Here is a 21,949-nt window from a genome sequence, read left to right as displayed (position 1 = left end):
ACCAGGAGTTGTTGCGTGACTTCTCCGCTACGGAAAGGCGAATGCACTGTGGCATCGTGAAAAAGGCAGATTGCTCTTTGAAAGACAGGCAGAGTCACGTTAAGAGGAGGTAAGTTCAGAGAAAGTGAGAAAAGGCGCATCAGCAGGTAGTGGGAGCAGCTGGTTTCCCGTGAGAGAGCTTGCATGCATCTACAAGCACAGATGAGCTCAACTGCTGCAAAGGTAGCAGGCCTCTATCTGGCGAACTCAAATGGCTGTTGACGCAAAGGCAGTGCTGTTTGGCTTGCGGTGACCTAAGAGGGCCAAGATGGCATCGACCTCGAGCCCAAAAGGTTGCTTACATCCCAGGACGCCAGCTGTTCGGTCTTGCTGCATTGGCCATCTGCCCATATCAAAACCCCCAGCAGCAGACAGGCTTGCCAAAAGTGCCAAGATGTATCTGTTAGCACTGCTGCCATGGTCAGTTCACAAGGCAGCGTTAGCTGCGGGCATGCCTTTCAGACCAGCACATGGTCTTGCATACAGGGAGTCCTGCTGAGGACAACCTTCTAACGTGCCAGTCTTCTCCTGTGGCACTGCTTTCCAGCAACATAGTGCTTCTTTTCCCCACTTTTTGCGTTACTCTACTCCACTAATCTCAACTTACCCACATATGCTGAGCCGTGCTCTTGCTAGGGCAGTGGAACATAGTAATAAGTAAAAAATATTATATGGGGTTTCATATGCCAAAACCATGATATAGTTATAAGGTACACCTTATGGGAGAGTTCCCAAATTTTGACTATCAGGTGTTCTTCATTGTGCACTGGCACTGCCCAGAACTTGAGCCTCTAGCATTTCGCCTCCATCGAAATGCGACTGCCGTGGCCAGGATCGAGCCCATGACGTTTGGGTCAGCAGCCAAGCACCGCAACCGCTACACCAACACAGCAGACAACATAGTACAGTAAAACCTCATTAATTTGAACTCTGTTATTTTGAAACACCACTTAATTCAAGGTATTTCTGTGGTCCCGTATTTTGCAATGTAAGTTTGTGCAGATAATTTGAAGCGGCAGTAAGCACAAGTCTGGTTAATTAGAAAACTTTGAGTGCAGTGGGAATTCCAGATCCCAATTTTGCCGCAAAACAGTGGGAAAGACCGCCCTGAAGAGACACTAAGCAATGTACTGTAGCGGTAGCACTAATGAGTGGCAGCTGAAGCACGCCAATTTCGAAAAATAAAATTGTAAAAAGAAAAAAATAACTGTCACCTGATCAACTGAAATCTGCACATGCGGAAAACAAGACATTCTTCACTGCCACACAGCGGTCACGCGTAAGCAGCTTGTTCCATGCTTCTCGAAACGTCAGTGCGTCATGATTTACCCACTCTTTCGGGGAATATAAAGAACGCGATAAAAGACAGTTTTGTGGAATTCGCAATGTATGTGAGCCTTTGAGTGCCGGTTGCTCTAGCAATTTTTGTATTTGCCATGCTGGCGGAGTTTTTGCCTGCAACACCTACTTCAAAAAGTCTGTTCGAAAGCTCCAATGATCATGTTTTCCAGCCAAAACCCATAGCAAATTTTGTCACACTGCCCATTATTAAATTCTTTATTTTTACTAGAACAAATGAGTGACTGGTCGCATCATGACGTGATGACGCAGCGAGGAGCAGGCAAAATGCTGCCCGCGTGTCATTACTGTGTCGCAGTGAAAATGCCTTTTTTTTGCAGGCGCGCATTTTATATAAGATTCTTTTTTTTTTGCGGTAGCAGCAACGAGGCCAGGCACTCCCCCTTGTTTGCAGCGAAACTGTGACCCAGCTGGTATTTCTGGACAACATAACTCTTGGAGCCGCAAACTAACCGGCACAGCAAACGAACAGTCCTGATTACTTTTGAATATTTTCAAGTTTTTTGCATCCCACTTTTTGTATGTTCCGTTAATTCGAAAACTCGCTTAATCCTAAGATTTCTCACAGTCCCAGTGACTTCTAATTAATGAATTTTTACTGCATAAATTTCTACTTCTTCTATAAAACCATATATTATAGGCGGAGAAGTGAAACATACAACAGGTCAGGGCATAAAAAAGGAAGTGTAGAAACGAGAGAAGCGCCACCACCAAGTACCACTATACGTCTCTTGCTTTGTTCCCAGTGCGGTTTCTATTTTCATGCAAAGCAAAACACGTGCACACTCGCGCCAGTGCAATGTTTCTATAATGGGAAGTGTGCCAGATCAGTGTTCATCTACTGTAGAAAACAGGTCACATTTTGTACAGGATTGCTCAAGAAATTCAAGGGTTACGAAAAAAATAAAACAACATCGAGTGCCTCGAAAATTAGTCTTGTGAGAATAGTTATGTTTGAAGCAAACAGTGATTTTCGTCGAATAATTTTTAATGGAATTTGAATGCCATATATCACATATCATAAAAAACTGGCATATTTGTCATGATCCAACTGACCTGCACAATATCTTTTAAAAATTGAAACGAGGCCTGTGCGAATACAGGGGTGCAACAGCCAAAAGACAATTTGGAGCAATTTTCGGAGCAGCTAAAGTCTACTTTTGGAGCACCAGAATGCAAATTTGGTGTAAGTTCCGGAACAAAAAAATCATTTTTTATCACAAAAGACCAAATTTGGAGTAGTATAAAAAGAGAAGGCTTACATCTAGAAAAAAAAAAAGAGGAAATACACACTATTCAACATCACCTGAATCGTGCAGAGTAAACATAAGCACTGCTATTTCAATAATAGTTCTAATTTTAACCACCCCACTGAGCGAGAAATGATAAATCCACATTAGCATTCTCTGCATCTTTCAAATACTTTGACAGACTCAGTGAATTTAAATGTGAATCTGCCAAGCTGGCAACCTTGGAAATAAGGGGATTAGTGAAACTGAGGAGTAAGCGTGGGAGAAAAAAAGAAAAAAGGCGCACAATTTTTTAATAGGCGCAAGCAATGTCATACACTACTCCAAATGCTTGCCTGCAACATTTTTTTCAGAAGTTGGCAATCATACTAGTACTCACAGTTATGCGGCGTATACACGCATGAGTAAATGAACAAAATGAGCTGCGTCTCATGACTAATGCTAAGAGCCCCTTCAAAATCGTAACATGCTTTTTTTCAATGCACTAAAGTACTGTGGTGAAGATGACTTAAACAGCATTCTGCACGGGTTGGAGCAAGGCCATGAAACTTTCGAACACCGCTATGCCGCTTTCCTTCCTTCCCCCCCCCCCACAATTAGAGTTAAGTTAAGGCCGCAACTTCTCATTTCACTTGCAAGACGCATTCTACAAGATAAAGTAACAACGGCACGCGTATATCGATCCGGCCACAGCACCGGATATTTATCGCCGGGACGATTTAACTAACAAAACTTAAAGACAGAACAAAGTTTTTGTGTTTTTCAGCTATGATAACTAACGTGGTCAGCAGCAATGCTGGCATTTGCAGCACGTTGACTTTTCTTGCTCGCGAAAAATGCGGTATGCACTTCCAGCTCTAACTGCTAACATGCCATAGCCACGTTTCCTGACTCTGCAGCAGTTCTCATTTGCCCTGGATAGGCCTTTTCTCGACTTAGTGCTTCACAGCAGTGAAACTACCTTTAAAGGAGGTTACATGCACAGTGACATACACTTAAATAATTCTTTTAGCACCAATCTACAGCTTAGCATCAATCTACTGCAGTGAAAGTACCTTTACAGGGATTACATGCAAACGAATAACACTTATTCATTCATTCCAAGTATTCAAAAATTTTCAAGAAATTAAATTCACATAAAAAAGAATTCAAATATAGCAATATTTATTCAAATATCTGAATGCTTCAAAAAATTGACACAAGTCTATTGAAAATGTAACTTTCAATTTCAAGCACCTGTGCACAAACATGGGGTACTTGATCCAGGAACAGCCTAACAGTAGAAAGTGTGTATTTGTCAGAATGGCTGAGCTTAACCCTGATTTGTGTCAAACACAATAAGTAGTGTTCTGCACAGTCTTACGAAAAGGTAATTGAGAGACACAAAAGAGTGCGTCAATAGCTGGTCCTGCATTACAAGCAGCTACAATATAAGTGGCCTGAGTGTTATATTATTAGATTTAGCCTCATATCCTCTTCAGCAAACTATATACTATCAAAATGAAACATTCTTCGGCGTGCAGTTGTGTCACACAGAACGGAGTGAGTGTTGGCTGTACAAGCTTCAATCCCAGTAGACTGCACATGCCGATTAGCGATTAATACAAGAAAATGATTACTATTAGAAACAAATGTCAAGTTCTCAGCATAAAGCCCTCAATGTATTGTTCCAAACATGCACACAAGATTTTTCCAATTAAGGCTCACATAGGCAGGCACGGTTTCTGGAGGTGGTGGAGGAGCAGGTGCAGTCTGGTCTGGCAACGGAGTAGGCGACACAAAGTCGTAGCCAGAATTTTCGGCATGTTGGTCTGTGCAGAGAAAAAGAATGAGAAGAAGTCCTGCGGCCTCGTTTGAAGCAGATTTAGCATGCCAGATGACGTGCACATAACAAGAGAGAGTGGCCATATGATGGACATTAGAATTAATTGTTCCACACAGCTCGCAACATGCGATTTAGCCCAAACGCTAGTGTACGGTTGGTGCACAGGACTGAGATACATTCGAGGGCACAAGAACACCCCATTCTGTTGATAAACTGAGCAACACTGCAAAAGTTTTATGAAAATGTGCACCTTTGGTGATTCATGCAATGGGATTTGCTGTAGAGGCAGTGTGGGGTTACAAAATTTGCCTGGCGAACAAAGGAACATCATGAAAGCCCGCAATATTGTGTCCAGTCTAATCTACTTACCACCCACAGCCTGGGGAACAAAGTACTGGACGGGGGCTTGTGCAGCTGACTGTTCTGGAAATGCTGCCACTGCAGGCGCTGATGGAGAGTCACCGGATGCCTTGTTGCTACTCGGATTCAGCACATCCACATAGTGCTTCCGCAAAGCTGCAAATAACAAAAAGGATAATCTTGCATGCAACACACCTTCCGTAAGACATGCTAGTACGAATCATGTTACGCAAGCTTAACGTAACAAGCTTTACCATAAAGAGAATGGAGTCAAATGAAGTGTGTCGCTTTTAATGCCTGACTTATGAAACTACCGAACAAAATAAAAGCTGTTTTCATTGTCCAGCTTTAAATAGCAATCTTTAAATGATTCTGCAGTTAAATTATCTAAAATGCAACTTTATTGTATGCTTAATTGTATGTTGAAAATTCTCCATATGCCACAGAAACGAGGACCTTGCAACAAAAAATTGATGGACCATCTCCCCGAAAGGAACCCTGATGGGATGTGAAGCAGAGGCGGTGCACATGGCGTTGACCCGGTTGAAACAGGTGTCGACGCAGGTGCTGGAAGAACAGTTCGAAGCGAAACTCGGTGTAGCATTTACTTGAGTAAACGTTCGTTTGAAATGCAAAAACACGGGAGGCAGGTTGGGTTTCGTGCAAGTTTCATCACAGATAAACGAGCCGAAAGTGTGCTTCAACTCGACGTGTAGTTGAGCATTGTGGGTGGTGGAGAGGGTGAAGCAAGAGAGAAGTTCGTTGCCAGCTAGCGGAGAAGCCGGCAGCTACGGGTGCTGCGGTGAGCGTGCTGCGGGTAAGGAAGAGAGTGATGTCAGTGCGCACCTGCGAGGGTGCGCACTGACATCATGACTTGCTTGCTCGCATCATGACTTGCTTGCTCGCATTTCATGACTTGCTTGCTCGAAGTTTTTCGGTATGTCGCGAACTCGTGACACTCGGCAGTGAAGGGTTAAGCGGCACCATGTGTCAGTGGCCTGTACCAGAATGTTCCTTTAAGTTTTTTCTTTTAACTTACTCCTACTATTCTTGATTATGGGTATCAAGATTTATGGTAAAGCTTACTTCTTTGTATGATGCCACACCTTAAGTTCTCTGTGAAAATTTTCTACCCCCCCCCCCCCCCCCAAATATATCACACCTATCCCATGCAGATTATGTAAGGATGTACTACCGTGTGCTAACACACTTTAATGTGTTCGTGACATGCAAGTAAAATGCTGAAAATTAAGTTTATTTTTATTGCTTTGATCTTGGCATACACATCTGTCTTGGGAAATATAAATATCTGGGTAAGTTCACTGAGGCTACTAACAAGGATATAGAATCGCAGCATTGTGCTGGTATGTATAGCAAAGAAAATATAATGATTTATAAAGACCAGCGATCACCCATTTTACATATTTTGATAAGCAAAGTTGGATAAGTGCACTGGTGCTTGAGATTAACAGGTTCTTTTCAATACTCAGAGGAGTTGCTACAATAGACCTATTATTACAGAGAATGCCACGTGCTGCTTCCATTTCTTCCCTTCTAGACATCGTCGTGCTTGCACTGCAAGCTGAAGCCTACCTGTAGCTCATAGCTAGTTACTACAGGTGACATGACAAGCATGAAAACTATATGGTTGCTGCACACACTTAGACAGACAACAGAACAAGCAGACCGGAGCTTCACTAAGCCCCACAACCATGAAACAACCACAGAGAGCTGTGGCCTTCTTCAATCCAGCTTCCTGGACAGGCATAAAGTACAGAAGCAAACTAGCAGATTTAGAAAAAAATCAACGGATGTGTCTTTTTTTATCTCATCAACAACGATGTGCAGCATTAGGAACATCAAGTGACATGTCAATTATCTAGGCTTGAGGGCTTTTGATTTTCTGTACCTGTGACAAAGATAGCTCAGTTCTCTAAAAAAAAACAGAATAAAAGCAGGCCCTGCAAGTGTTAGTGCGACTTGCAGCCATGACAGCAGACATGTAAAATTCATAAAGGGCCAGTAAACAACCCAGAGGTACAAAAATTGTAATGAAAAAAAATATGCACATTTTTTCTATGTGAACAAGCTGCCACAAGAATTTTGCGAATTCGTGCTATAAAGAATTTACAGGGGCTGGAACATCCACTTCAGCGGGTTTCAAATATTCGTGTGCGCATATAAAGGAGTTCGCACAACCTGTCGTAATGGCTCCGACCAAGCAGGGCTTTCCCTTCATGAGCACGTGTCATAGTAGCACGGGGAAAAAGCGAGATGGGAGGGGCACCCTTCCCCTAGCGGTAAAGTAGCAAGACATCTCTTCATCTCCGAGGCTTCCGTTCTGGCAATACCGCCCTCTGCCCTACAAAAGGGCAGAGGGCAGCAGAAGAAAATAAAAATGTGGACTGCGTGCCCGAAACTGCATCACCGCAGGGTCAAGGCACTGTTTCGTAGTGTAAAGGACCAATCGACACGCTCAGTGGCATGTCAAGTCGACCATGGGCACATTTATGTCACTGCGTATGCGAAGGGGATTCGTCAGACGTGGGTATTGTTTTTCAAATTGGAACCTCTGTGCCGTGCATTGCTGTATTATTCGAATAATGGGATCGCCACGGTCTGTCGTACGAATTCGCAAAGCTGGTTCAAGGGATGTCAAAAAAAAAAAAAAAAGCTGGAGCCTGTTTCCTGGCCCTTTAAGAGCACTTTCAGAACTTTGTCAGACTACTGCCGATTAGTAGTCAAGGCTCCTCTGAACACGTGAGCCAAATATTACAGCACAGCCTGCGGCATGGATTTAACAATTAAGTTTCAAAGTCAGCTCAAAATCACTTGCTCTTCTCTTGTCAAATGATGACATAGGCTCAATTTTTATGGTGTCATAACCAAATGGACACAGCCATTGGCTGATTTGAGCATCATGAGATGCACAGTTACCATGACCACCGTGGTATGCCGCCTGCACTGTAATCTATGGTGATAGAATTACACATGGTATCCAATAACAGTCGAATCTTGATAATTTGAACTCAAGGGGCCCAGAAATTTGTTCAAATTGAAAGAAGTTCGAATTAATAAAGCTAAGTAAACGGAGGGCTCCCCATGCAGTGGCACTGCATGTGCATTGAGTTAACACATGAGGGGGAAGTTTCACAAGATCTACATTTATTCACAAATCACAGGACATCCATCATTAATTGAAGTAATCAGTGATGTGCGACTGCACACGTTTGCTTTGCAGTGAGTCAACAAATTCCACACACAGCTTGCAAAGCATGTCTACTTCGACTTCGGTTGATTGAGTGATATGTGGGGTTTAACGTCCCAAAACCACCATATGATTATGAGAGACGCCGTAGTGGAGGGCGCCAGAAATTTCGAATACCTGGGGTTCTTTAAAGTGCACCCAAATCTGAGAACACGGGCCTACAACATTTCCGCCTCCATCGGAAATGCAGCCGCCGCATCCAAGATTTGATCCCGCGACCTGCGGGTTAGCAGCCGAGTACCTTAGCCACTAGACCACCGCGGCGGGGCTCTACTTCGACGTTAGCATTCTCCTGACAAGAGAAGTTGCGCGCGGCAATGACCAGCGCCAACACCCTCTAAAGACAACAACAACAACTGCATCTTCGCTACTACCCTCTGCGCCAAAGCTGCAGCGTGGCCAGCACATGATGAGAAAAGAGGAGCATCTTCACGCGGAGAGAAGCATATCGGCATTTGAGAGAAAACCAACACTCCACGGCAGCTTTTTTTTTTTTTTTGCTCGTTTCGCACGTGTCGTAGAAAGGAGAAGAGTTACGTGGCAGGGATGGGAAAGGAGGAAGCCTGGCACCGCCGTGTGAGAGAGAGCCACAATTCGTGACAGCTTTCTTTTTTTTTTTTCTCTCTCTTTACGAGCGGCGTTAGAAGGAGGAGGGTCTTTATAGACTTTTGTATCGGGTGAGGAGGTCCGGTCTGGCAACCAACGCATTCCTCCTCTCTGGCATGCGGGCGACGACTTGGAGTGTGTGTATTGAGGCTGGTATGTGTGGTGCTATCGAGCGATTTGCCGTGAATTGAGCCAACCTGCGGATTTTTTTTCGTTATTGCTAGGACGGCCAAAATCATCAGGGAACTACAGCTCTGTTTTTGGGTGCAGTAACAACTACATGAAAAAGAAACTTTTGTCGAAAGAAATATGCCATGTGCATCATCAGACGTGGAGTTTTTGTGGCTGTGGACTTTTCAAGTTGTATCGTTTTCCTGTTGATGAGGAGCAGCGGCTTCTATGACTTGCAAATTTAAAGAGGAAAAAAATTTGAGCCTTCCTTGAGTACTCGGGTATGTTCAGAGCACTTTTCAGGCAAACGAACCGCAAAGACTTCGACACCGATGCTCAACCTCGGATATATGAATGAAAGGTACGCAGCCTATACAACTATTCCAACAATGACAATATTTACTCGATTACCAGTCCCCCGTAACATTTCTTTCTATCGTCGGTCAAAGCACCGCGGCACCGAGAGTACACTCAAATATCCCGATTAAAGAAACGAAGATAAAAAGGGGATGCACAGGCACGTCAGCGTCATTAGATGTAATAGCTGTATTCAAGTGGACACCTGTAAAAACAAACGAGCTAGTAAGATACGGTGATTCCTTCATAGTTGAGAAGCAATTTCAAAAACAGTTTGTGCGCAGTTAACAAAAACTGTCAGTGCCACGAAATAAAGACAAACCACTACACTCTAACGCACGGCTTCATGCGACGGCGTGGAGTGAAGAAATGTTTTTTTCAAAAAAGTGGATGAGTACAACTCAAGAAAATATTCACTGTGCTCTCGAAGTGTAATTGCTCATTTTGGAAGAGAAAGACCTGAAAATACTGTGCATTCCTCAAGCAGAAAGTCAGTGCTGAGAATATACTGCAACAGAGGCAGACTCGTTCGCCGCACTGTATAATAAAGCAATTGGCCCTCAACGACTTGAACCTTGTCAGAACATCTCATAGACACCTTTTCTAAAGAACCTGCATAACTTTAGTCGAAATTCACCACGTAAAAACGAAAGAGGAACGATAAAACCGCAGCCGCACGCTTACCTTCTATGCAAACAGTCAGCTTCCCGCATGCCAAATGGGTTGCTAGACCAGAAAAGGGCTGTCCGCTAGCAAGATGGCGGCACCCACGAAAAAAACGTCTATATGTGGCAGGGGCAGAAAAGGGAGAAGCGTGGCACAGGCGCGTCATCGCAGATTGGCATTTGAGAGAGCAAACATTCCACCGCAGCCTTTTATTTACTTTTCCTTTCCTTCGCGTGCAGCGTTGAGGTGTTGGAGGTGCCGCTGCGGGATTGGGAAAGGCGCAGAAAGCATTTTTGGAGCGCAGCATGTTCGCATTAATCGTTGCAAGTGCTTGCACCTTCGAATTACCGGGCGTTTTCGCCAATTGAAATACACATAGCTTTGACGTGACCTCAATGCGAGTTCGAATTAACCGGAAGTTCGAACTAAGCATGTTCGAATTAATAGGAGTCAACTGCATATCATTGAACTCGTGACCAGACTGAAAATGGGCAGCATTTTCAAAGAAAAAGTGTTCATGGTCACAACGTGCAGTAACATACCGACGTAAGTTCTTGCTCCCTTGTCACCCCCCCCCCCCCCCCCCTCCTGTGGTTGAAATTTCTAGAGCCCTCCAGAACAGCATCTCTCTTAATAATACCTTGGTTATGGGATATAAAACCCCAATGATTACTACTATTGTTAGAAATAGTTTGCCAGGTCCTCACTAATCTACCATAAGATGTACCTCATCTTTAGAAACAGAACATAGATAATCGTGTTTCTAATGTAGAACTTCAACGGTTCTTTTGAAAAGCAAGAATGCATTCGCGATTCTTTCTGAAGAACAAGACAATGCCTTAAGACAAAAAATATAGTGCATGCGAGCTAATACTGGCTAGACAGCATCCATATTTTAAGTGTCATATCCAAGGTGGCTAAACACTCTTAATGCTGTAATATTAATAATGCAAAAGCTGGCTAGTCTGACCATTGCTCATTTAAAAAATCGGATCATTTAGACTTGTACTCTGATCCTGGGCAAGCATAGGCATTAATCGACGGCATTAAACACTCATCACTTCAGATATACAAACTTGGTTGCACCATAGCTAACTTGCATTATCCTCAGAGCACACTGAATGCAATGTAGATGGAAACTATTTTATCGTAGATAATAACAACATTACCAGAGGGGATAAAAGAAGCAGGATTCCAACAATCATACCTTGCTTACACACGAAACTTACTGACATATAATGTGCTTCTCATGTGAGTAAGACATAAAATCAAGAAGGCTACAAAAAAGACACTTTCTAGCTTTTCTCATTTGCCACAGAGGTTAAACAAAGTCTGTAAAATATGAGGACACTCACAGCGCTGCTTGCTCAGCTGAAAGCGGTTCTCTCCTGGCTTGCTACTCACTGGACTTGGCTTACCTGAAAAAAGATGAAAGGGAAAGGACAATTACATCTCCTTGACCCCACCTTATTTTTGACTCCTGGCAGCCAAGGACGAAGCCAGGAGAGATTGACACTGGCCATCTACTGTATGTAGATTCTACAATACTAAATTTCGTCTTCACAATGCCCAGGGAATAAGTGAATGTAAAATGGCTCGCTCATCTACAGAACCTCATTTTTAGGTTCCACAGCTATGTACAGGTCGGTTCACTGTTAGAGGGAACATGCAAGCGCATGGCCTGCACTCTGCGGCGGTTGCATACAGTACCATCAACAGACAGTTAAAAAAAACATGTTCGCTTTCGGTGTCACCTATTGCCCAACACGATAACGAGTCATGGCTGGTAGGGCAAGCGTCGCTAGATTACGCTCCCTCTCCACTCGCATAAAGGGCGATGCCTGCAGTGCATAGTCTGCTGCCAACAAATCAAACGTGGTGTGCGAGCACGGTGCAAGCTGCAAGCATCGCCCAAAATTGCTAGTTGCGCAAATGGTGAGGGACTTTAATCTAGCAGTGCTTGTCAACCGGCCATAAATTGTTATCTTGGCTGGCAATAGATGACGCCGAAAGCGAATGTGCTTTCCTTAGCTTTTTGGGTGATGGTGCTGTAGGCAGCCGCTGCAGAGCGCAGGCCACGCGCTCGCGTGTTCCCTCTAACAGTAGACCGACCTGTACTTTTACAAATGCATTCTTTGGTTGCTCACTATATATAGAGAATACAGCACATGGTTGCAGTATGAGATGTATGGAAAGAAAAGCTCACCCTTGAACCGAGAAAAATCAGAACTGGAAATGAGGAAATAAAAATGAAACATTAGCACTACTGCTCACCCCCAAAACTTGTGTCCGAAGGTGGAGCTGCCATCCGACTCTCCGCTTCACCTGGTGCAGCGTTCTTGTCGACCCAGCACTTCTTCTGCTCATCCCAGACAATCTGTGCATGTGAGATTGTAGAACCATAGTTCATTGGGCGAGCCGATGCAGATGTACATTACATTAACAGCGCAAGCTCACAAAGCACGTAGAGATAGCAGCTGACAAAATAAGAGTGCTCCTAGTTGTTATCTTCAGTTTTTTGTGTGCACTTTGTGCGTTTGCGCTGTTAGTATAATATAAGTGGGACAGCAAGAAAGTGGTTAGCACGATAAAGAGCTTGAAGGAGCTTCCAGGCCACCATCATCCACCACCACAGCAAAACCCATGCAAGCCAGGCGGGCAAAAGAAGAAAGTTGGCTGAAGAGCCACAGCTAAGGTGAAAGGCAAGAGCATGTAAACCTACACACAACGTCAAAAAGAGCGTCAAAGCAACATGCTATGGTGAATCAGCTAGAGCAATAATACATGCATGATGACAAACAGGTAACTTGACAGAATAGACAAGACACAGAACATTTTTACAAACTTATATGGCCTGATGTGGGGTGTACGTACAAATGCAGTTACTTGCTACAGCTAATTCACAGGAATGACAACAAGATGGGCAAATTATCTAGTTAAATGCCTTTACAACAAAATCCCCTTGATAACAAAAGTTTCCTTAAACCTGATTGAACTGATACTGATACAATGGATGAGCGTTTCAGCGAAATTGCCTGTATAACAGAGTACTTTGACGGTTCTGAGTGCATTGTTATAAAGGCACTTGGCTATACAGTAGACTGTCAGCAAACAGAAATCTGTTATATAAAACTGCTGTTTAAATGGCACAGTTGCCTCCAGTACCATCAGTTTCATAGTTCGATTCTCCACCCTTATTGAACTCTCAGTAAACGAAACTCCTGTTAAGCGGAACACATTTTCCAGGTCCCTTCAGGTTTCATTCAACGAGTCTCTTCTGTACTTCTAGACTAAAAAAAAAAAAAAAAACGAGGAGCCAGTCCTGACAGTATCACCAGTCATGACAAGCACCTGTAAAGCACCTGACCAGCGCACCTGGGCTGCGCTGGTCAAGCACCTGCTTGACCAGCGCAGCCCTTCCATCACAACACAGGTGACACAGAATTCGAACCACAGCCAATCACACACCCTGCCACACATTCGGAAGCGTCTGTCCATAAAGTCCCTTTTGAATTTATCGCATGCTTCTTTAAGGTTTCCCATTTGAGCAGCAGTGTTTTCTTGCCATGACATGTGTCAAGTTATTTTTAAGTGGTACATCAGTGTTTGAAGCCAGCGCAACCCCTTCTTAATTTTAAGAGGAACAGTGGTAAGCAATGGGCAGCGAAGTTTCTGCTCCCTAACAGACCAAATGCAGTGGCCATATATAGCTTCACTACAAAAAATACCTGCGATGTTGATACCTCAGTAAGATCAGGCACTCCTGTTAAGTCACACGAGGTACACAGAATGATGGGTACGTGAAGTTGTCAACAGTGATCAGACAAGCAAAGTCTACGAAGGCAACATTTTCACAAGGGTGTCTGTCTGGTGAACACAAGCATTCGCTCCAGAGAAATCCCAAGTTTTACCAGTCCAGTAAACTAACATGGCACTGCCCACTCTCTCACACAAGATACAGTAAGCCTAGGGAGAGATTTAAAAATATGCAAAAAAAAGAACATTCACCAATAGCTAATTGCCTACACCTTCAAACTGACTGCATTTAAGAAATAAATCCATTAAAATCCCAGAATTTACATGACAATGCAACTAATTGTATAATATGGTGTTCCACTTTCTCAAGTCTGAAAGATGTGGGTGTAGTAGTGAAATGTTTGAATTCTTTAAAATTTACATTTCATTATTAGACTGACCGTTCAGAATAATCCATGATTCCTAACAAGCTACAGAAAGTGTTCATGTAAATGACAACCCGTTACCTCAAATGTAAAATGGTTCTAACGCTTTCATTAGGACTATTTGATCGTACATACATGCAGATTATTTTCCTACATACCATGATACTGTCATGAATGCACTGCTACACGCAAGACAAACTCATCTGCACAGGGACATTTTCAGACGCCGTAAGATCACTGGTGAGATAGCCCCATCATTACAAAATTTTCTTTGTACACAGTAATTACAGGAGAAGAGTACAAGTTTGGACCAGTAGGCGACACATACTTGGTAAAGCGACACTGTAGGCATTTTTACCGAAGAGGGGTGCATGTGAAGCTGTTCCTCATGTGCACAAATTGCCATATACCTTGAGGAATGTCACGGTTAGACATGGGGTAAATGTCAATTTCTCCATACCATGCAAGTTAGCAAAGCTATGCAGGCGCGTGACATGTACCCAACTAGAAAAAAATGCTGCAATACTAAACACAAATACCACTATGTCCAGTGCAGTGATTCTCTCGTGTACAGAATTCCATTAAGCTACACTTGTGTATACTTGTCCTCCAATTTAGGAGCACGAAGTAAGTGAAACTAATGTATTCAAGACCAGTGTTTGGTGCCCAGAGCTGTCACATTGTTATGGATTCACATCATCATCAGAGGTGCTTCCATGCTTCCCAAAGTCTAAATGCAGAGCCTTTGTCTCTATTTTTTTTTTTTGCACATATTGCTGCTTTCCTTTAAAGGGGTACTCACACAAAAATTCTGGCCACGTGATTTTTTGCTGTCATGTGTTCCTGGGTGCCTGTTATAACACGGGGCATAATTTTCTACAGTGTGCAACAGATAATTAATTAGACTCATTATTACCAACGAGTGTGAGTTTTGATTTGAGAAATGACAAGCCACTGGTGCAACTACAACCATCTAGCAGGTGCAATGCTCGACCATGTCAGCACGCAGACATCTAGCAGCTGCAATGCTCGACCATGTCAGCACGCAGAACTGTGACTCACTTCCACACAGTTTGCATCAAGAAGTTTTTTCAACGAAACAGCATGAGACAAAGAACTTTCAACTCATGTGCTGTCACTACGGACTCGTGAGCAGCTGCTGAGCAATAGTCTGCTGGAGCAAATGCGACCGAAAAAAATGGCAGCTATGACATTGTCATAACTTGACTGCAGCGTGGTCACATGCAGAAAATAGGGGGTCCCCTTTGAGGGAGTAAAGAGCACGATGGAGCTGATCACTAAGGCAAACTTTAAAGGTTATTTAAAATACCTTGCAAGCTATATTGGCGGTTGACATTTTGCAGATGGTATACGTATGTTGATGGAAATTGATCCCACAGGCTATCTCGGCCATAAAATTTTGTGTCGTTACGCCTTTAATGCAGCTTTGTTTGTGAACCTGGCCATTTTTTAATACTTGCAACCGTTTGTGCCAACAGCATAATCGCATACAGTGATGACAGTTCTGTGGATGACACCCTTACAACACCCGCCACGGTGGTCTGGTGGCTAAGGCACTCGGCTGATCCGCACATTGCGGGCCCGGCCTCCGCAGCATTTTCGGAGGAGGTGAAAATGCTTGATTCCTATATGCTTAGATTTTAGGGGCAGGTTAAAGAATACCAGGTGGTCGAAATTTCCCGAGCCCTCCATTATGGCGTCTCTCATAATCATATGGTGGTGGTTTTGGGAAGTTAAATGCCAACAAACAACCAACCAACCAACCCTTCTTATCACTATGGTTTTATCCGTCGACAAGACCTTGGTGGAGTTTGCTGCTGTGTTGTGGGGTGCTATCACCTCCAGTAAACTTGTTTGTGCCGCATGACTCACTCTTCGTTTTTTTGTGTGCCCACTTAAGTTTGCCACCGGGCGGTGCTGCTGGCACCCCTGTGCTTGCCCTAATCTGCACGAGCACAGCACCACTTCTCCGTCGGTGCCTGTTAAACCTTACTACAGCTCATTCGCGAGACACGCATGCACTGTCAGATGCAAATGACTTTACCAGGGACATACCTGCCAAGTTTAAGGATTCTGAATCCGGGGGATTTCAGCAACAGGGGGGTGGGGGGGGGGGGGTGCGCAGCGCAAAAACAAAACAAGGAACAAATAATTAAGACAAAAACAAACAAACATACAAAATCTGGAAAAACCAAGGGGAGTTGGAGGGGGGTCTCAACCACAAGCGCCAACATCAGCGTTACAGTCTTATAGTGGCTAGGAGTGACCGAACACACGAGGGTATTTTTCACTAAGGTGAGAGTCCAAAAGGATCAGTACAACTAGCATAATCTATTTCAGTCAAAACAACTCACGTGTGTCTTCCTGGGACACACGTGAATGGACGGGACGGCGCAGCTGGCTGCCGTAAAAGCGCAGGTTGAAGCTTTGTTCACTACTACTTTCTTTTGACAGGAACGCCAAAAAGCGTCTTGCCCCTTTTTATTGCAATAGCAATTATATGGAGAGTCCAGGCTGTTTCTTTGCCATCGCCACCGCTGCCGTCTTTCACAGTATATGTGTACGTATCTGTATATATGAACACTCAAATAAAAAAAGCCGCCCGCGCTCGGCGCTGAGCTCGTCCCGATGCGTAGACGTGTACCTTGCCCCATGGATGGATGCCTGTGTGCACGCGCTTATCCTTTGGTGAGGGAATCGTGTGCCTTCGGCTTTCACTCAAAACGAAAGCGTTAGTTGCCGAGCCCACAAAAGTCACCGTGGTCTCTGCACGAGCCCCTTTTGCAAAAACAGTGCGCTTTTCATACACAGCGAGGTATAACAACTGGGACACTTGTTAGTTTGTGCTCATCTGTACCTGTGATTACGTATCATCCATCGTTTTTGTTTAAACAGCGCGTAACATGTCGAGCGATAAACATTGTTAGTTCCCTCTCATTCTGCGAGTATTGTTTTTGTGCGTCATTTGTGTGTGAGCAGCGCGCTGGACGTTTCGATCTGCTTGCCGTTCTCAGTGGATTCCAAGTTGTTGCTGTCGCATTTATTGTTTCGCCCTTGCAGCGAAACTTCAACTTTTTTTTACGTATTTACTGCCTTTAACTTACTGCTGCGTGCCCTCGGAGCTCGTAGATCGGTATCGCGTCGCCGCGACCGCGGTTTTGTGCGGGGCGGTTGCGGCAAACGGTAGTTTATTTTACAGTCCCCATGCGCTTGGCTGCACACACGCCTTCAAAACTAAGTCATTTTATGCCATCTACGATAGCATCTTCCGCAGTTTTGTCCGCAGAGTTTGCAGAAAGCAGCGATGCTTTGACTGGTAGAGCACACACTTTCGAGGTTCTGTCAGTTACGTCGTCGCCATACATAATCGTGTCAAGAGTGACCGCGGTTTCGTCCACAGCCGTTGTGGCAACGACAATCACACGCACCGTAGAAGACAGTGCGTGCGCCGGTTGCACGCGTACTTCTGAAGCTCTGAGTACACTGCTCTTGGCCTTCGTTCGACGGTTTCCGTACTAAATTTCGTATCACCTGCCGCGATTAGAAAATGAGTTCGGGGCATTCGATTGAGGCCCAATGAACATAGTAAAATTTGGCTGGCGAACTTCAAGAGTTCGTATCTGCCACGGTTTCGCATCACTGACATTATACTATACGTTTACATGAATGCCTCTTATACTTATTTACACAGTCGAAACCCGCAATAGCGAAATCGCCGGGGAAACCGAAAAATTTCGTTTTTGCGAGAATTTCGTTGCCGTGAGTATGAGACATACAAACAGTGGTACGGCCAGCAGAACGAAAATTTATTGCCAGAAGTCAGTCAACTTACTTTGCCGACAACTTCAAAGCTCTCCCTTCGCACTGGAAAAAGTGGTCCATTGCTACGTCGTCGCCATGTGCGCAGAAAAAGGAGCGAAGGGTGTCCAGCGCATCCAAAACAACCTGCGGGTTAGGTTTCTTCGCGTGCATCTCTTCTTGGTCCTCGGTGTCATCATCTTCGCGCACCCTTTCGATAATGGCCTCATCGGTCACTTCCTCGTACACGACTACATTGTCATCGGCGCGAACGAACGCATCAATGGTGAGTTTATCTGGGATGCCGATGTCGATGGCTCTAAGTTCCCCCAGGCGTTGGTCAGAGATAGAGGCACTGCACTGCCACCACTCTCGCCGTCAAGTGCGCCTTCATTTAAATCTTCGTCTGGTGAGGCCGAAGAGCAATCCGTGCGTGATGCTTGCACAATGGTGGTGAAGCCCACATGCTTCAAGCCTCAATCAGCAACGGGAATGTTGCAACTCATGCGGCGGCCACCATCTCGAAAGCCATGCATAAGTTGACGTCGGTGGGACGCTTGTGGCGGAGGTTGAGTAGCAAACGCTGGATCAACCTCTCCCAGGAGGTGCACTTGACGCTCCGAATTACGTCTTGGTTGAGCGGCTGCAGAACGGATGTGCAGTTCGGTGGAACTGAACTGAATTGAAGTACAGCTCGTTCGACGGCGCCATCTGCACTCCAGCATGATCATTTGCCATCGCCTGCTGCAGTGTGGCCAGGCATGTTGCCAGACACAGACCCCATTGGCGATTTAAGTAAACAAAAATGGCGGTACCCACCCTAGCACGGCACAAGCAGACGTTTACAAATTTTGAGTGCGCACAAACACGCACACGAGCATATTTTCGACAGTTGACCTTTGGTGGGAGAGTAAAATAAGGCCCGCACTGTGGTAGAAAATTCGTTAATGCAGGATCACTGTCCAAAAACATTTCGTTGCCGCGAGATACGAAATACATGGGCTTCTATGAACGTTCGCCGGGGATCCGGCAATATTTCGTTGCCACGGGAATTTCGTACTTGCGGGGTTTCGTTATTGCGGGTTTCGACTGTAATAAAATGGGGTAGGTCCGAAAAGCCTGGAGTAGATTGAGCTGCTTTTTTGTCAATGCGGCGAGATCACGCACAGAAATTTTGACTTCCGGGAGATTTTCATGAGAACTATACAACCGAAAAAAACGGTTGGAATCCGGGAGCCTGCCGGCCAATCTGGGAGACTTTGCAGGTATGCAGGGGTGATAGCACTCCTCGTGTACAGCTTGGTGGCTAGTGTGCAACGATACATTTAGGGCGAAGGATATGCAAAGGCCGCATTTGCAGGTGATTGCTTTATAAGGTACTTTAATTTCTGCACGACATGAGGCTGTCCACGGGACATGGCGGTCTTTCAATGTGCCAATCAAGCTAATGCAGCAGGTTGGGATGTTATCTCTCAGAGACACCACATATCCGACAACCATTTTGTAAAAATATCGTCAAAAGTGATTGCTTGCCAAGTGTGACAGCCCTATTCTAACCGTTGATGGCTGTACTAAGTTAAACAGTTATGGCACTACAGTTGCTCAACTAACATTTTTGGTTTACTAGGCGCGACTAAAATGTACTGGGCAATGCTGAACAATTTTTCTACCATCAGAAATGGCTTTCTTGGGACTGTGAAAATGCCTTCAGTGATGACACCGCCAGCCCTCATAATGGCCTCAACAACCCACAACAAGTTTACGTTCTTAATCTTTTACAAAGAAAAAAAAATTGCACAATTATTATGCCAGTAAATATGGTACTTTAGCTGCCATCAACATTATATGCTAAAAAATTTGAATTATGCCTTGCTAATAAAAATGAAAAGGTTATGCGTCCTCTATCCCCTACAGCTGAACAAACTTGATTTAACAAAAGTGATGGCCATGGTCAAATTTTTTCGTTGTAGCAGGAAGTCTGTAAAACTGAAAAAATGACTTTTGATCTTTCAAAATAAAAGAAAAACTAACCTAGCTACACCAATATGCTACCATGACATTGTTTTTGCCACTCTAGCATGCCACCACCAATGTAAAGTCCACAAGGACAGCTTGATGACAGCACAGACATGAAGCCTCCCATTTCTTGGCAATGTCCCATGAAGCAAAGAAACAAACAACAAATGCAATGATTGTGCAAGCAGGACAAATGAGAAAGTTGTGAGGAGACGATCAGCACTGTCTGTCCTATCAACCATGAAATATAACAAGCAAACACTGCAGCACCTTGCATTATCTGTGATGTAAGCGCGCTACCAATTGCCAAATGTGTTGCTCCGTGTGCCGGTGGAGCCTGCAGCCTTTAAAAAATATAAAGTTTTGACTAAGGAGACGTTTTTTTAATGTGGCAGTGCTACTTCAGTGTCACAATTAGACTGACATCACTACTCTTTTACTCGAATATTTTAGGTAAAACTTCAATAAACTGGATATGTTGTCGAAGTTATTGTCGTTAATTTGAGTTGACAGCAACCTTAAATCCTTAGGGTACCTGTTCGAGAATGGCAATTTCTTTGTTAGATCGGGAACTTCATGAAATCAAGCTTCGTTAGATCAGAGTTTTAAGTGTACACTGTGCCGATCATTCACTGTTTTGCCGCATTTTATTCACATATGGCAAAATCAAGTTGCTAGAGGTCCTTGTGCAAGGCGTGAGGCTGACAAAGTTACAAGATAATTAGTGCAACTACAAAAGACACTGCTGGTGCATACATAACTAAAGAACAACGCCCAACAAATCAACATTGTTGAAAACAGAAAATGCTGTGCGAGAGAGGAAGCCACAAGCAAAAGCCTGCCATGCGTGAGGCAAGAAGAAAACACACACGTCATTCCGAATACGGAACAGGCACGTACATCAGGGTCCTTATCATCGGGCAGGATCATTTGATTGGGGCCCTTGGGAAGCAGCTTCCCGAAAATGCCCCCCAGCCAACTCTTGCCAGCCACCTACGCATACCGCAATGGCACATCTCAGCAGTGCCTCATGGCTGGCTGTCCATGGGTTTGGACAGACAACATGTAATACCAGAAGTGACAAGCCATCTGCAATATCATGTCGTGTATAATACTGAAGGGCATGCCAAAGTTTCACTTCAGCTACAACTAAGCTCAAGATAGTCTCACACGACTTACCGAGCATGGGCATACACACAGATCAGCTACACCTGCAGCATCTAGCACAGTGACAGAGTCAAAAGTGATCGATTTATGTACCCTATTTTTCTACAATTAGTGTACTATATCAAGGAATAAACAATTCACCAATTAAGAACGACACACATTTAAAGCAGATCAGCTTTTTCCCTCATGCCTGTATCACACAGAATGCCTGTGAAACGGCTCTTTCAATAATTTACAGCGCCAGATGTGTACAAACGTGTTATGCAAGTCTTCGAGTCCCTGGGTCCATCAAAACACTAGAATAAGACCTCTTCACACTCCAACGACGACAAACTTCCAGCAGCTCACCAGCTGTTTAATTCCATAGTGTTAAACGCATCTCTCTTGAGCTTTTTCAAATTTATACTTTGACTGGCCTAAGTACCACTATTCTGTACAACTACGTGCACTGGAGAAATAAGGCGAGTCGCTGTGCCAAGGGGTCTTTCTGCATATCACGGGATAGCTGATGAACATGCCAATGTATGGAGAGCGGTCATTTACATAATTATAAAAAGTGTGCCACTTCTTCTCACACCGCACCAGGCCAATCAACTACGCAGCTTGCTTTGACGAGTCCTTCCTGCAGTAAAGCGCAAGCCCCCACTACAATGATAGGCAATTTATAGCTTCAGGAATGTGTGAGCTGAGAGACATTTCAGTGGGTTACCTACGTTTATGTGGAAATCTTGCTGGTGTGATGGCAGTGAAACAAACAAAAAATCATTAGTTTTTTTGTTGTTTTGATGCTTGTCGTAAATCTACCTACTAACAATGCATCACAGCTCATTATTTGATAATACAAGGAAGCTCTGGGCTGTTACTT

General features: G+C 44.2%; 1 protein-coding gene across 5 annotated transcripts in view; it reads right to left on the bottom strand.

Annotated features, from left to right (window-relative positions):
• Positions 1-21,949, bottom strand: part of LOC119160912 (uncharacterized) — a 256,608-nt gene that overhangs the window by 5,592 nt on the left and 229,067 nt on the right. For 4 of the 5 annotated variants that reach the window (XM_037413180.2, XM_037413182.2, XM_075880454.1 and 1 more), the window contains 5 exons: positions 20,818-20,910; positions 12,176-12,278; positions 11,257-11,319; positions 4,843-4,989; positions 4,356-4,459 (listed from right to left, as the gene is read on the bottom strand). In XM_037413180.2, the coding sequence (XP_037269077.2) occupies positions 4,356-4,459; positions 4,843-4,989; positions 11,257-11,319; positions 12,176-12,278; positions 20,818-20,910 (510 nt within the window). The remainder of the gene's footprint in view (positions 1-4,355; positions 4,460-4,842; positions 4,990-11,256; positions 11,320-12,175; positions 12,279-20,817; positions 20,911-21,949) is intronic. The other variant, XM_037413184.2, reaches the window with a different exon arrangement.

The sequence above is a fragment of the Rhipicephalus microplus genome, chromosome X, assembly GCF_043290135.1.
Source record: "Rhipicephalus microplus isolate Deutch F79 chromosome X, USDA_Rmic, whole genome shotgun sequence".
Classification (NCBI taxonomy): Eukaryota; Metazoa; Arthropoda; class Arachnida; order Ixodida; family Ixodidae; genus Rhipicephalus; species Rhipicephalus microplus.
The sequence above is the reverse complement of the archived record's forward strand: the minus strand, read 5'-3'. Positions and strand labels throughout refer to the sequence as shown.